This window comes from Cheilinus undulatus, linkage group 9, assembly GCF_018320785.1.
Source record: "Cheilinus undulatus linkage group 9, ASM1832078v1, whole genome shotgun sequence".
Taxonomy (NCBI): domain Eukaryota; kingdom Metazoa; phylum Chordata; class Actinopteri; order Labriformes; family Labridae; genus Cheilinus; species Cheilinus undulatus.
The window spans coordinates 35,772,243-35,787,689 of NC_054873.1; the positions used below are offsets into that span (position 1 = coordinate 35,772,243).

The 15,447-nt window shown below is 40.6% G+C and overlaps 1 protein-coding gene across 1 annotated transcript; it reads right to left on the bottom strand.

Annotated features, from left to right (window-relative positions):
- Positions 1-6,143: 6,143 nt before the first annotated feature.
- On the bottom strand, positions 6,144-14,551 carry si:dkey-238o13.4 (uncharacterized protein LOC560780 homolog). Its single transcript, XM_041796141.1, has 6 exons — positions 14,399-14,551; positions 12,545-12,652; positions 9,876-10,015; positions 9,496-9,592; positions 7,823-7,947; positions 6,144-7,003 (listed from the first exon to the last, which is right to left on the bottom strand). The coding sequence occupies exons 1-6, from the start codon at positions 14,481-14,483 to the stop codon at positions 6,827-6,829; spliced, it is 732 nt and encodes a 243-aa protein (XP_041652075.1). The 5' UTR covers positions 14,484-14,551; the 3' UTR covers positions 6,144-6,826.
- Between the last annotated feature and the right edge of the window lie 896 nt (positions 14,552-15,447).

Sequence of the window (15,447 nt, forward strand, 5' to 3'; positions counted from 1 at the left end):
TGATGTTATGCACTGTGGAGGGTGGGAAAAACAAAGTCTTTGCAATTCTGCATGGAGGAACATATATCTGAAATTTTCCAACAATTTCTAAATGCAGTTTTGCCCAGATTTGCGCTGACGTCGAAGCACTTCACGGGGTCTGATTTGCTGGGGGGATTTACCCCTCTGCTAACCCCTCCAGGGTAACTTTTCACCCCACGGGGAGAAGGGGGAGTTACGTTTTATCCCTGCCCCTGCTCCAGCTGTCCATAACTCTGTTACAGCGGTGTCAGCAATCACTGTATGACTTAAATATTTATGACACAAGACCAAAACTTGAGATACTACGGTCTGATAGTTGCGCACGGCTTCTCCCACTAACTTCTGCACCTACTGATAACAACAGTTTGACCCTGTCCCCTTCTTATAGATGAATGAATTCTAGACTTTTAAAAATAAAATACTGGAGACGTTCGTAACATTTCGCCCATGACGGAGTCTGTCTTTAATTTATTCTGGCACTTTACGCCTGCTGTTCTCACTGCCCAAGTTAAAAATATGATTGTCTTCATTTTCTGCTCTCTTGAGACCCATAAATCGATAATTAGGAGACTGTTCTTTAACTTATATGCAGGAAAAGCCTCTTCTCTTGGTGATAAGCACGAATTATTGTTTGTTTACTGATCGCGGAGAGAGAGAGAGAGAGAGAGAGACAGAGTGAGAAAGAGGAGAGAGAGAATGTAAAAAGAGCAGCTTGCAGCGCTGTCAGTCTACAGTTTGATTTTTGCTTTAACACGATGTAAAGTCATTCAGATCAGACAGTGTAGAGAGATTGAGGAGGGCTCAGAACACTGCATCATCAGTTCTAGACATGCCCTCAAATGGGTAGCTCAGTTGTGGTGGAAAAGCAAATCCCCTGCTGTGCAGGGTTGCTGTGCCGAGTCAAACCGAGCCGCGCCATGTAATAGAAAAGCCCCAAGGGTAACCCACTGAGCTATCCAGCATCTCAGTTGGCAGCTGAGAGGAGAATCAGCAGAGGAGGGCAGAACTTTCTTCTAAGTGGAGCAGGCCAACCAAACGTGGGGGTGGGTGCTAACTCCCCACATGACAACATGAGGGGAAAATCTGAGAACGGCTTGTTTCAGCACACATTTTCTGAAAGGTGGAGAAAGGAATTCTTCTGGTATTTGAGGGGGTTGTGGACAGACACATTTTTGTCAGAAAAGCCTGAAAAAGTGATTTTTGCGTAATGTGTCCCCTTTAAAAGCCACTTTTTATATGTCAATACAGCCTGAGAGACCAGAAATGTTGACTATAACACACTGGAATTATCATATTGCAAAATAATTCAACTTTATTTACACAGATGTTTTTAAGTTCCATTTTTCCATATTGTCAGCCATTTTTTAAAAATGATTTAAAACAAATACTTCTCCAAATTGCGTTTTATTCTCTGTCTCTAGATTTTACAACTACAAAATAACTACAGGCCACCTCTGATGACAAAATGACCTGGCATATTTGCTGTGATATAAAACCCCCTCCAAATCTTTGTGCTCTTTTCACATTTTGCTATGAAAGTGGTTAATACAAGTCATATACCTTCTCATTCAAATAAGAATCTCTTCACAAGAGAACACAAATGGAGAAAACAATTGCAGGAACATGTTAATACAAAACTCAGATGTCATATTGCTGTGCATAAATAACGATATAAGTCAAAAGATCACCAAAATAACTGCAATTGATCTTCAGAGTATTATGAATGTTTGTGCAGAATTTCCCAACTTTAAAAATTACTGAACACTACCAAAGTAGCATTTTTTTACTCTTAGAGTTGTAAATATGTGTACTAAGTTTAACGAAACTTTTACTCTACCTTTGAAAGCATTTAAAAAAAAATTTTAATAAACATTTAACCTTCTTTTCTGCCTCCCTTGTCCAACATCAAAGCTAATTTGCTCCCACTTTTCTCTCATTTAATCTGATCAGTCACCATCCTCTCTGACTGATCCTCTGTCTATTGAGCTTGGTTTAAAAGATGGAGGCCCCTTGTTTCTTCTTAGACAAAAGCCAGTTTTCTTTTCCTATTAGACTGAGATGAGTCATCAGCAGAGGCAAATGCTTGTTTGTGTGGGTGTCTTTGACCTTTCTGTCTTTCTTAGAGGGAGATCAGGGGGACAGAGGGGATGAAGAGGAAGAGAAAGTGGGGCCCAATGGGTCCTCCTTTGCGCTTCAATTATATATTGGTCTAATTGATCCATCATCCAACAAGTTCAAGGATGAATGTGACTGAACACCCCCACCTATTAGTGCTAATCTTTCGTATATAATCCCAGTCATGACCCCTGATATAGCATGAGTGCATTTAAAAGCCAGTGTAAGAGATAACAATGGCCCTTCTGATAATGCCGTCGTCTGTGACCTGTAAACTTCTGTTCAGTTTATCTAAGGGGTATGGTGCCCCAAATAATGGGTTACACATATAGGGGCCTTTAAGGGGTCTGTGGCATGCTTGTGTTTGTGAACAGAACAAAAGGTCACGCTATGTGGGATGTAAATGTGTCAAATCACCCTGTTTACCATCTTTATCTACAGATTATTCATTTTGAGTGTGCTATCCCCATGAATGTAAGAGCTGCTTATCTCTGTAATGACTGACATGATTATCAGCCCCCCATTTTATAATCATTAGTTTAAGTTCATTTTAGAAGGATCACTCTATTTCGCACGTTTCTGCTCCTGCTTAAACCTTTAACAGCATTGTGACCATACGTCTATTTTATACAGTACATATTAAAATGATTCACCCCCTTGGATGTTTTACCCTTTTATTGATTTTATTAATCAATCATGGTCAATATAGTTTGGCTTTCATGACAGGAAAAAAAGAGTACAAGAAATGTCTTTAAAAATATCTATACTTCTATCTATAATATACAGAATAAGTGACTGCATAAATATTCAACCCCTTTAATGTGACTAACCTAATTCAACAGATGTCCACCCAATTTGTGCTATAAACTCACTCAGTGATCACCTCAGTGCAGTGAATGTGTCTCAGGTAATTGTAGTATAAAGACACCTGTGTCTAGAAGGTCCAGTCACTGGTTGATCAGTATTCCTGGCAACCATTACATCATGAAGACAAAAGAACACTCCAACAACTCAGAGAAAAGGTTTTTTGAAATTGAAAGCTATATAGAGATGGGTCAAAGACAACAAAGTGAATGTTCTGGAGTGTGTGAGTCAAAGCCCAGAACGCAGTCCAATAGAGAATTTGTGGCTGGACTTGAAAAGACTGTTAACACCAGGTCCCTGTGCAACCTGACAGAGCTTGAGCATTTTTGCAAAGAAGTAAAACAGCAGTGTCCAGATGTACAAGCCTCACTGAGACCTATCTACATAGACTCAGTAATTGAGTGCAGCCAATGGTTCATCTACTAAATACTGACTTGAAGGGGTGAATATTTATGTAGCCACTTATTTTACCTTACATATTCATGTTTATTGGGCTTTACTTTGAAGAAATCTGTTTTCACTTTGATATTGAAGAGATTTATTGTAATTTTTTTGGTCAAAAAAGCCAAAATGTATATAGTCATGGATAACAGTATTGGCACCCCTGGAATTTTTCCAGAAAATACAACATTTCTCCCAGAAATGGTTGCAATTACAAATTTTTTGGTATACACACATGTATTGCCTTCATGTGCACTGGAACAACACAAAAAAAGAGGAAAAAAAATTGACGAAATTTTACACAAAACTCAAAAATGGGCTGGACAAAATTATTGGCATGCTCAACTTAATATTTGGCTGCACACCCTCAGGAAAAAATAACTAAAACCAAATGTTTCCTATAACCATCAACAAGCTTCTTACACCTCTCAAGTGGAATTTTGGACCACTCTTCTTTTGCAAACTGTTCCAGGTCTCTCAGATTTGAAGGGTGCTTCTTGCAACAGCAGTTTTGAGATCTCTCCATAGGTGTTCAATGGGATTTAGATCTGGACTTGTTGCTGGCCACTTCAGAGGTCTCCAGCGCTTTGTCTCCAACCATTTCTTGGTGCTTTTTGAGGTACGTTTCATCTCATTGTCCTGCTTGAACACCCATGACCTCTGACGCAGACCCAGCTTTCTGACACTAGGCCCTACATTGCGGCCCAAAATTTTTTGATAGTCTCAGATTTCATGATTCCTTGCACACAGTCAAGGTACCCAGTGCCAGAGGCAGCAAAATAACCCCAAAACATCCTTGAACCTCCAGCATGTTTGACTGTAGGTACTGTGTTCTTTTCTTTGTAGGCCTCATTCCGTTTTCTGTAAACAGTAGAATGACGTGCTTTTCCAAAAAGCTCTACCTTAGTCTAATCTGTCCACAAAATGTTCTCCCAGAAGGATTGAGGCTTACTCAGGTACATTTTTGTAAACTCCAGTCTGGCTTTTTTATGTCTGTTTGTCAGCAGCGGGGTTCTCCTCGGTCTCCTGCCATGGTGCTTCATCTCATTCAGATGACGTATGGTTCGAGCTGACACTTTTGCACCCTGAGTCTGCAGGACAGCCTGAATTTGTGTGGAAGTTGACTGAGGATGTTTATCCATCGTTCCAACTATCCTGCGTTGCATTCTTTTGTCAGTTTTTCTCTTCCATCCACATCCAGGGAGATTAGCCACAGCTCCATGGGTTATAAACTTCTTGATTATATTACGTAAAGTGAACAAAGGAATTTCTAGATCTCTGGAGATGGTCTTGTAACCTTGAGATTGTTCATATTTTTCCACAATTTAGCTTTTTGAGTCCTCAGACAATTCTGGGCTCTTCTTTCTCTTGTCCATGCTTGGTGTGACACAGGCACACAACACAAAGGTTGAGTCAACTTTTATACATTCCAACTGGCTTCAGGTGTGATTTCTATAACGCCAGCACCTGTTTCTGCCACAGGTGAGTTTAAATGAGCATCACATGCTGGAAATAAAATGATTTACCCACAGATTTAAAAGGGTGCAGATAATTTTGTCTGGCCCATTTTTTTAGTTTTGTGTAAAATTATGTCAATTTTGGCCTATACATTTATAGGCACTGTATAACTCCACTTAAACTTTAACACAAAACACTTGTGGCTTCAGTATGACCTGAGCCCTATTACTTGAACAAACTCAAGATTTAAAAGTGTAAATTGTTTAAAAATAGACAAAAATAATTTTGTTGACTCACTACAGGCTTTTGACGTCTGAAGTTGCAAAAAGAATGGTTTTTGCCGAGAGGTAATGCTTCAATTAATGTCAAATTTGCAGTCTTGGCACGCAGATGGTTGAGTGGTTTAAGGCGCACACCATGTACACGGGCAGCCTGGGTTCGAATCTGGCCTGTGGCCCTTTACCGCATTTCTCTCCCTACTCTCTCATCCCTGTTTCCGAGTCTATCCACTGTCCTCCTCTATCTACTAAAGGCACGAAAAAGCCCAAAAATAAATCTTGGAAAAAAAAAAAAAAAAAAAAATTTGCAGGGATGACATGGGATGACCAAGACAAGGCTAAAAGCCTACTTGTGACCAGCAGAACAACGACTTTGTCCCACCTCTGCTTGTTAGGTACACAGGAAGAACAACTCAAATGTTTCATTTCAGCTGTCTGAAATGACATGGGTATTTTATTGACTAACATGAGTGCTTTACGTCATCACAGGTTTTAAGCTTTTTAATTCAGCAACAACTCAGGACTCAGAAAGTCAAATTATCAACATACAGTATATTAAACTACAAGATACACCCACATTTATGCAAAGTCCTAAACATCTCAGTTCACATCACCATCAAGAAAGGCTGAGTTACACTGCTGCCACTTCCCATCATGTTTTATCAGGATTTGAACATTTCCTATGAAGATGTTTCTTCTTTCACAAAGATTTATTTACTTGCAATACCTTAACATAGATATTTCTTTAATTTACATTTGTGGAGTTAATTAGTCAAACTCTCTAAAACTAACCTGACACGCCAAATGGATTTGTTTCATACATCCAACTGGGAAAGCTTCAATAGGAAACGTTTGAGAAAAGGCAGAGGCTTTGAAAAAAAACTTGGAGTGTGTCAAATCTCTACGGGCCAATCAGAGCAACAAAACACGTGATGTAGCCGCTGAAGTACTGCCCTTGGTCGCTGATTGGTCCTGTCACTTTCTAACCGAGCCCAAATGGTTCAGATGGGAGCTTTGCAAGATGGATTCACCAGGGAAAAACAAAGAAAAAAGGCATATCCATCTGCTTTGCAAGGTTACTCTAAAACCTGTGTGTTGTACAACTGCTAGCCAACTATTGTCATTTTTTGCATATATGCCACCAGTTGTAATTTGTATATCAGTGCAGAATTTGTGGGATCTCTTGTGCTCACTCACACAGAAGAAACCTGGCATCCACCCATCAAAACACTACATCATGATTTAACAGGAAACCTTAAAATCAGCGTTTGGAAAGACACATGCTGTTAGAGAAGTTAACTGATCTTGGCTGCATTTGAGCTAAAATTCTTCTATTCTGTACCTTGAATCTTCAAATGCTTTGTCCACTAGTTAGCCTTAGGAGCTCAACATATTTAGCAAATTCACCACATTTTTACAGATGTATGACTACATCTGGTGCAGAGGAATTAATTGCTTACTTAATACAAGAAATGGCAGCAGGTATATACGATAATATTGGAAACAACAATTTGAAAGGAGAGCATGAATGGGGTTTGTATCTCAAACAAATAAACCAAAGCAGATGTACAATGTTTTTTTGTGGAGAGTTCGGTGAAAATAGGAGCAAAAGAAGTGTAAATGTGATACAATAAAAACAAAGGATTTCTCTAAAGGTTCCTCTCCAAAAGCACAGTTTTTAAGTCAGCAGGACAGTTGATGGTGAAGACGGTGTGGGACGTGTTTGGTCTTTCCACAAGGGTGGCGACAGCTTCGCCCAGGTCCAGGTGGTTCAAGTATCCAGGTGCCAGGCGGTCTGGAGCAGCAACACCTGCGTTGATCTTCACCTGCAAACACCAAAAGAAGGAGCCGCAAAAGGGTCTAACATCAGTTCATCTGACTGTTGGTATGTTAGGATTTCTGTAGCCAGAAGAGAATTCAACCTTAATACCCGGCACAAAGAGCTTCACCTGCACAAACAGATTAGATAATATTCTAGCTGATCTCACTTCATCAGAAACATTCATTTAGTTCTTTTAAGGCCAGAACCAGATTATAAAATAAAACCTTCAGTATGTGAAAAGGGAGAGCTATTCTCACAAGTCTTAAGTGAACTAAACTGCACCCTGAAACAATTAAACTTAAGAGGCAGAAAAGCAACCAATCATACATTAATCTCACTGAAAAACAGAGAAGGTGGTATTTAAAGTATGCAGACTTTTATTATGACAGATAACAGCATTCACTAGCAACCATAAACATCAATCATGCTAGGATGGGAATAATGAAAATAAAGTCGCCTTTGCCAGAGGAGACTACCTTTTCTGTTTTAATGCTAACCAGTGAAACCCGTCATTACCCAAACTCTGTAACAAAACCAATGTTTTTTCATCATCAAACAATCATTACAAGAGTGTTTTTTTAAGTTCTGCAGTCAGCTTAATATTTTGGAAATTGGTGCTACGCAAAGCTTCAGTTAGCTTTTATAGAAAGCACATGGAGGACTGGTACTAATGTCACGTCAACCTTCAGTAGTGGATTATTCATGAGTAGGAGAGAGCTGGCTACCTCTGTGTTGGTTACCCGTTGTAGTGACATTATTTTCCTTTATTACAGAAAATACTCAAAGCCATTGTTAGAAATGGGTTGAAGTGTTCTGGTCTCACCTGGTTGAGCTTGCAGGCTACATCAGGATACTCTTCTCGTAGCACCTGACAGAAGGCCAGAGTGCTGGCAGCTCCGACTGTCAGGAAACCCGTACCTGGCATCAGCAGCTTCTCACCTGCTCCTCCTGAGGCACAGAGCAGTAGACAACAAGCTCCATCAGCTGTCCTTAACTCAAATTTACTGCTTTCATATGACTGAGACGAAAAGCTACAGCTAGACCTGCAGTAAGTGTGCATTCAGAAGTATTCAGACCCTCTTCATTTTTTCAGCTTTGTTTTGTTGCTGCCTGATGTTACAATGTTTTAAATGATTTTTTCCTCTGTTCTACCCTCAGTACCCCATAATAACAAAATGAAAACAGAATATTTTTGGTCCACCTATTGTTAATTGAATTAACAAAACCCAAGCTTAGGTCAAAGGCTGGGCTTTCATGTGTTTTGCATTGAGGAGAGGCCACTCTGCCATAAAGTCCAGATCACTGGAGGGCTGCAGTGATGGTTGTCCTTGTGAAACTTTGTCCCGTATCCACAAAGGCTCTTCGGAACTCAATCAGAGTGACCATCAGGTTCCTGGTCACCTCTCTTACTAGAGTCCTCCTCCTGGATTGCTCAGTTTGGATGTGCAACCAGCCTTAGGAAGAGTCCTAGTTGTGCCAAACTACTTCCCTTTGAGAATTATAGAGGCCACTGTGCTCTTGGGAACCTTCAGTACAGCAGAAAGTTTTGTAGCCTTCCCCAGATCTTTGTCTTACAACACTCCTGTCTCGGAGCTCTGCAGGCCGTTCCTTTGACCTCATGTCTTGGTTTTTGCTCTCAGATGCAATGTCAGCTGTGAGACCTTCTGTGGAGAGGCGTGTGCCTTTTCAAATCATTTCCAATTAGTCTAACTTACTACAGGGGGACTCCGGATAAGCTGTGGAAACATCACAGCAAAAATCCTGAGAACGAGGAACCTGAGCTTAATTTCAGGTGTTGTTGCAAAGGTTCTGAATACTTATGTCAATGTGATTTGTCATGATGGGGTACTGAGTGCAAAAAAAACGAAAGAATTGAAACGATTGTAGCATCAGGCTGCAACTTTACAAAACTGAAAAAAATCAAAGGGGGTCAGAATACTTTGAATGCACTGTAAATCAGTGTGTTATATAATTTACACTTTTTGCTGCAACATCAAGTAAACATTGGTTGTTTCTTTCATGATCTGTACTTATCCATCTCGTTCTATTGTGATAGTAAATTTGGTTTTCCCACGATACTCGCTGGATCTCCAAAGATCTTCAGCAAAGAGCCACACTTAACAGGCCATCCTAATAAATGGGATTAAATCAAATGAATGCATGTCCTCCCAATGCTTGTGATGCACTGGGACGGGTCCTAAACTAGCTGCAAACAACTGGTTCATAGTGCAAGTTACAATTACACTTGAGGTCTTCTGCAGGTTTCATGTGGAGTTAAAGCAAAACTGAGACTTAAATGAAACCTTGGTCATCCTTCTTTGCCAAAAATCTTAAATTTGTATTTACAAAGCTTTTTGTTTGGCTTTGGTAGCAGAAAAAATGCCAGTTTAGTTAATTTTTCAAAGTTTCTCCCCTGCAGACAAACACTTCCTTACATGAGAGAATGTTACTCTGAGGTGGGGCTTTGCTAATAGAGATAATGGCAGAAGGAGTCACCTGTTATGAAGGTGTAGGTGCAGTTGGAGTCGTCCCTCACCAAGGGGAAGAAAGCTTTCCATGATACAAATGTGCTGAAAAGTAATGTGTCAACCACCTAGAGGACGGACAACAGATTAAATAAGAAACAATTAGACAAGGTTCAGAAATTCACTTCATGTCAGAAATCAATTTAAGACATGGTAACAAGAGAACTCATAGAAAGGACATGCTTACCACAACTGTAACTACCAGCTTCCATAAAGACTGTTCTTAGAGCTATATTGTCATCAGTATCATCAAAAGCCTATTTGATTTCTTTGACAAGAATGGTCAATATTTCATCATCACCACTGCCTGTATTTTTCTATTAGATGTGTGGTTTAGATCTGTATGCTCACCCAGTGTAGGTCTTTGAGTGTCTGGGTGTGTGGGGGCCCTCCCTGCCACCAACTGAAGCCCAGAGAGGACACGATGTCTGTCACCTTCCCCACTGCCTTCAGCAGAGCCTGCTTGGCCTCCTCTGCTCCCTCCTCTGACCCTGGAAGAGAGAGAAGTGAGACAAAAGGCTCAGAGACACTGGTCAGGCAGAGGGTGTCCTCTCTGTGTGTGACATGTGTGGATGGATAGATGGATGAATTGCTGGCGAATCCGCTGCCTGCATCTGTGTCAATCTAGTCAGTATTTGGCCTTCAAGCTAGCAGTCTCAGTCAGTTAGCATCCTGCATGCTTATCGCTAACAGGATGTTGTGCCAGTTTGCTGCCAAGTTAATTTCTGTCCTCTTCTCAGCCAGGTCTGCATTTTATTTATGCTTAGCACTGTGAACCTCCTTGTCCCGAGGTGACTGGTCTGCTACCTGCTTGTCCTCATCAAGCTACCATGCATGTTTGTCCCTTTACAGCTCCTGTGAGACGCTTGCCCTCAGCATGCCCTTTTCCACTTTTGTAACCTCTGCTGCAGGTCTGACGTCTGATGAAGTGAGATACAGTGTGCTTCAGAAACAGCCTTTGTTTATATTTTCTACAAAAAAGAATCAAAGTGAGCAATACATTTTTCTTCTGAAAGAAGAAAGAGATTTTTCCCACAAGGCACAAGATAGCCTAGTAGTTATGTCATACACCCATGTGTAGTAGGCGGCCTCAGTTTGACTCCCACCCTTGGCACGACTCTATCCATTGTTCTTCTCTACAATTAAGGCTCCTCAAAAATCTTTTTAAAAATAACCTACATATGAACATATATACACAGGACAAGATCAGCAAAAAGAAAAGCTCAATGAGGTGCTACAATAATCACAAACTGAAGATTGAGTAGTCGACTGTCACACTCAGTGGCTGCCCTTTGTACCCAATGAGGCCCCTTGATATTTCATAATAAGGAATCCCAGCCAAATCTCCACTGCCTGTTTCTGTAGGTCTTCTGCTACCCAGGGACTCCACTGACTAGTGCCAAGCAGCCAACTGTCTGGTCCTCTTTTCAGGGCCTGACTGACACAAGTTTCTGACCCTGCCAAAGCCAAGTCTGAACTCTCTGACACTCTGCTGGCTGTCATGGCCTCCCTGTTCCTGGAGTGCAGAATCCACCAGCTTCTGTGCTTTGGTTGGCCTCAGAACAGGAGTTTTCTGCAGACTGCTCTGACTTTAGCTGTTTATTGAAGCTGCTTCTCTTGCCTTCAGTGTAGTTTTGCCTTGGCCCTTTGTCACCAGGGTAGTCAACACCAAGTAGTCCATCTCTGTCCTTTATACATTCCATGTTTCTTGCCAGTCCTGGACAGTCCTGGACGTATGTAAGTCTAGCAACAAGGTTGTCATCCTGAAGTCTCCTGCTCTGCCTCTGTCCTGACCCTAGCTGTTCATCTTCTATTACCAGCTCTGATCTTCTGCTAATGAGCCAAAAAACCTCAAGGACATTTATGCTTTGATTGCATTTGCATTTTGAGTTCTCTCTGGGTATCCCAGTTTCCTCCCACTGACCAAGAACATGTTGTTTGGTCTCTAAATTATCCGTAGGTGTGAGAGTGGCTGGTCATTTGCCTTTATGTGTCAGGCCTGTGATTGGCGACGAGTCCAGGGTGTACCAACTTCAACAGGGATTGACTCCAGCCCTCTGCAACCCTGAATGAGAAAAGTGGTAGATACAGTACTGTGCAGAACTTACAGGCATTTTTGGGCCAAAAATTGAGGCTTAAGTAAGGTGTGTAATGGCAAGTAAGGTCGTCTGAGGGCACAATTTAGCAGGAAGGAGGACTGAAACAACCCAGGTTGAGCTCTAGATATCCTGTTACCAGGGGCATGGGAAAATAATCAGTTGAAAAAAATAAACATGTCCAGAACTTTAGGGCACAGTGAGATGAGCAAGCATGGCCTAGAGTACTGTCTGGGCTGGTAGTGGGTTGCCATGAGCCCCTGGTCATGCTGTGGATGTCCCAAGGCCCCGAAAACCACCAGCAGTCTCAGGGCATGTTACCTGGGGGAAAGACATGGACAAAGACATGCCATCAAGCTTGACCTTGGCTGCCTGGTGACACATGTGTGACGACATGTATCCAGCTTGACTCTGGCCGTCCTCTCAAGCCCCAGGTTGTAACACGTCAGGGGATATGGTGAATCCTTAGCACCCTACATTACATGACTGTAGATGGATGCATTTGCACACTATGGAAGCCCTTTCATTCTTAGGTTCTGTTTTCCCAGGAACTTAACTTATCTATCTCCCATCCTCTCCCATCCATCCCCCAGAGTTGCAAAAGCTCACAAGATTGCATGAAAAATATTCCATCATCTCATGACAAGTTTTGTTATCTTTAGATAATGAGAAAGATTCATCTTCTTTTTTTAATCAGAGATAACCAGAGATATTCTAAGATAATAAGACAAGTACACCAAAAACAACAGGAATCCCCAATATTCACTGGAAAGTAGAATAAATAAAATATTTTGATTCAAGTATGCAGCAAGTTGAGGCCAAATCTGAAAAAAATTTAGTAACACTGTGTTCCTAAATAACAATAAATGACCTTGATTCCTTACAGACAGCTATCTGGGTGAATGGGAGGATAACTGGACTCACCCACATTCCCCACTATAGTAGTGAGGTTATCCTTTGTGTTGGGAGAGACAAATGAACGGAGTCTCTCCAGTCGGCTGCTGTCCCTGGAGATCACTGCTACTTTGAAACCTGCATACACACGAAACACATATCAGATAATACATTAATCTTTAAAGTAGAGAGTGAAAACAGCACTTTCAACATGGACACATTAGGACTAATCCCTCTCACATGAAAACAAACATATAATAAAAAGCCTATATTGTTCTAATCTGGTTATGAGGGTCATCAAAAGAATAAATGTGAAAGAACAGCAGATGGTTACTTTCTGCTCAGTCCAAACAGCAAAGCTAGGGACGTGCAAAGTGCAGCGTTCTGCATATCTTCTTCACTGGTTCATTCATAGTGCAGACGCAGCAGAGCAAAAACAAGCCTTAGATCTTAGTCTTCGGACTGGAACAGCCTCTCATCAGGGATGGAGATGACACCAAACCCAATTTGACTTCCTCAAATCATAAAATTTATGATGTAAAATAGTGAAAAACCTTCAAAGTTTTTTGTGACATTGTGCCCCAAACCACCTGTAATAAAAAAATCCTAGCTACCATGAAACTCAAGCATTGAATACCTTTTTGTTCAACTTTCAACATAAATATTTATATCAATTTCCATCTCAACACATTGACATTCATGTATAGATGGTGCACATATTGCTGGACTGTCACATGTAAATGGTTACAAAATTTTTATCATCCCTAAATACTTCCTCCGTTTGCCCACCCTCGGCCCCATGCTAGCTGTAGAAACAGCCCTAGAAATGGGATCAGACGTACAATAAACAACATTTAAAATCAAAATGCCTTGTTAATTTCTCACAGTATTTAGACAGTGTAGTCTTAAAACTTTTTATCAAGCAGAGAGGAACAAATATTGACTGATTGGGACTATTCTAGCTGCTCATTCATACACTAATGACATTTGAGTTTTCATAGATGGAGATATGAAAATATTGAAAATAACCCCCAATATTATAGAAAAGAGCTTCTCATTCTGATATGACAGCACTGCTGAATGGTCACTTTGGACAAAAATGACCTCCCTGGCCCAATGGTTTCATCAAATCACAGCAAAAGCTTGATCATATGAATTTTATATACTTAATCATTAAAATTCTACTGTTTTTATTTTTTCTATTTACTCATAATTTTCAAGTTGGGTCTGTTTGACAAGAGTTTCTGAAGGGCCATTTTGCTAGTTTTGAGGTACATTAAATCAAAGTATTAATATTACCCTACCTAAATGAGAAATAGCACATTAGAGATGCATTTAATAGAAGTCTGCCATTGATTTGGCACTACATAATTATTTACTGTTAAGGTAAAATCTTAAACAATATTTTAATGAGGAGCCCGATTTGGACAATGTATCAATTAAAGTTAAGCTTTTTAAAAAATGTGTATCTTCTTTATTTATATTTGATGCAGCTGTTCTACGGAGGTAACTTTGATGACCAAATGTGAACAACCCACGGATCATTTGTAGTGCAGCCAATACCAAGACGCACCCCAAATGATGTTTGACCTGGCGTAAAGAATAAAACGGCACACTACAGACTAATGGACATGCATCTTAAAGTAATTTGTGCTAAATTACTGATAGTAAGACCTCCCCATCAAGCGCATAGAGATTAAAGGGCGCAAAAGACACACCATCGACATAAGATTACGTCAGGCAGGTTTTCAAATATTATCAAAACAGATGCCAACTTTCTAAAATCTATTTGCATTTAACTGTGTATGAAATCATCTGCATTAAACGCGAGACAGGTATCCTGTGCGTAAAACTGCATCCAAAACGCCCCCTGGTGCGCCTTACCTTTGTCTAGAAGTGCTTTCACTACTCCAGAGCCCACTGTCCCCGCTCCTCCCAGAGCTAAGACAACCCTGTCCGAGTTTGACATGCTGGCTACAGCTGCAGAAACCTGCTGGAGGATGTTAATCAGTCTGAGAGTGAAGTTGCAGCCTTGTGTTGAGCATCATGACCAGCCCGTGATGCTATAAACCAACGTCAGGGAGCACAGGTCCGCCCCTCCACCAGTGTCACTGAAACCACGCCCGTAGGTCTGAAAAAGCGGCAGGAGGATAATTCTCTGAGTGTGTTTGTGTTTGTTCAAGTTACCCACTGATTAAACAGGGGACAACAAGGGTGACACTGGTTCATGGCCAGAATGGCGCTATAAAGATGAAATACTGCCACCTTGTGGAGGAAGTACTTCCAACAACATAGGAGTCTGCTTAATGGAGAAGGGGGCTCAATGAACTGATTATGCAAGAAAAGACAATTAGGTAGCTGAGACTTTAATTTAGTTTAGTTGTGTACTTCAGTTTTTCCCCCCACTCAACCTATCAACGCAGAAATAGACAAAAAAGTGAGACATTTTGTGTCAAGGTAAGCTTTAAATCAGCACTATTGTGCACTTACAAGTAGACAAAATAAAAATAATTAAAATCCACGTGCAAAAAAGGCAATGCATAAAAGGAAACTATGCACAACATAAACTCTTGAGTGTGTTTCTTAAAGCCAGGGGTTTGAAAAGTACATGACTATTGTGTTTAAAACTTACTCAAGCAGAAGTAAAAGTTCTTGCCCATAAATCTACTCAAGTAAAAGTAAAAAGTTTCTGATTTAAAGTCTTCTTTAAGTACAAATTGGCCACTGAGGAGTTGTACAATAAAATATGGCATTTCCTTGATGGCAAGAATAACAAGAATAGTTCTCCAACCAGGCTGTTCAGGTAAAGTCACATTTCTAGGCTAGAGATGTGACTGCTAGAGACTCTAGCATATAATAAAATACACAGCAAGTTAACAGTGGTAATTAAACTCATATAAAGCTAAATTTAACACTTTAATGTGTCTATATCG

Bases quoted from the DNA above. Each gene is read 5' to 3' on its own strand.
- si:dkey-238o13.4 (XM_041796141.1), bottom strand. From the start codon at position 14,483: ATGTCAAACTCGGACAGGGTTGTCTTAGCTCTGGGAGGAGCGGGGACA. The intron at 9,593-9,875 runs GTGAGCATACAG...TCCGTCCTCTAG, and splicing joins CACTCAAAGACCTACACTGG to GTGGTTGACACATTACTTTT. The intron at 7,004-7,822 runs GTGAGACCAGAA...TGGTGTTTGCAG, and splicing joins TAGCCTGCAAGCTCAACCAG to GTGAAGATCAACGCAGGTGT.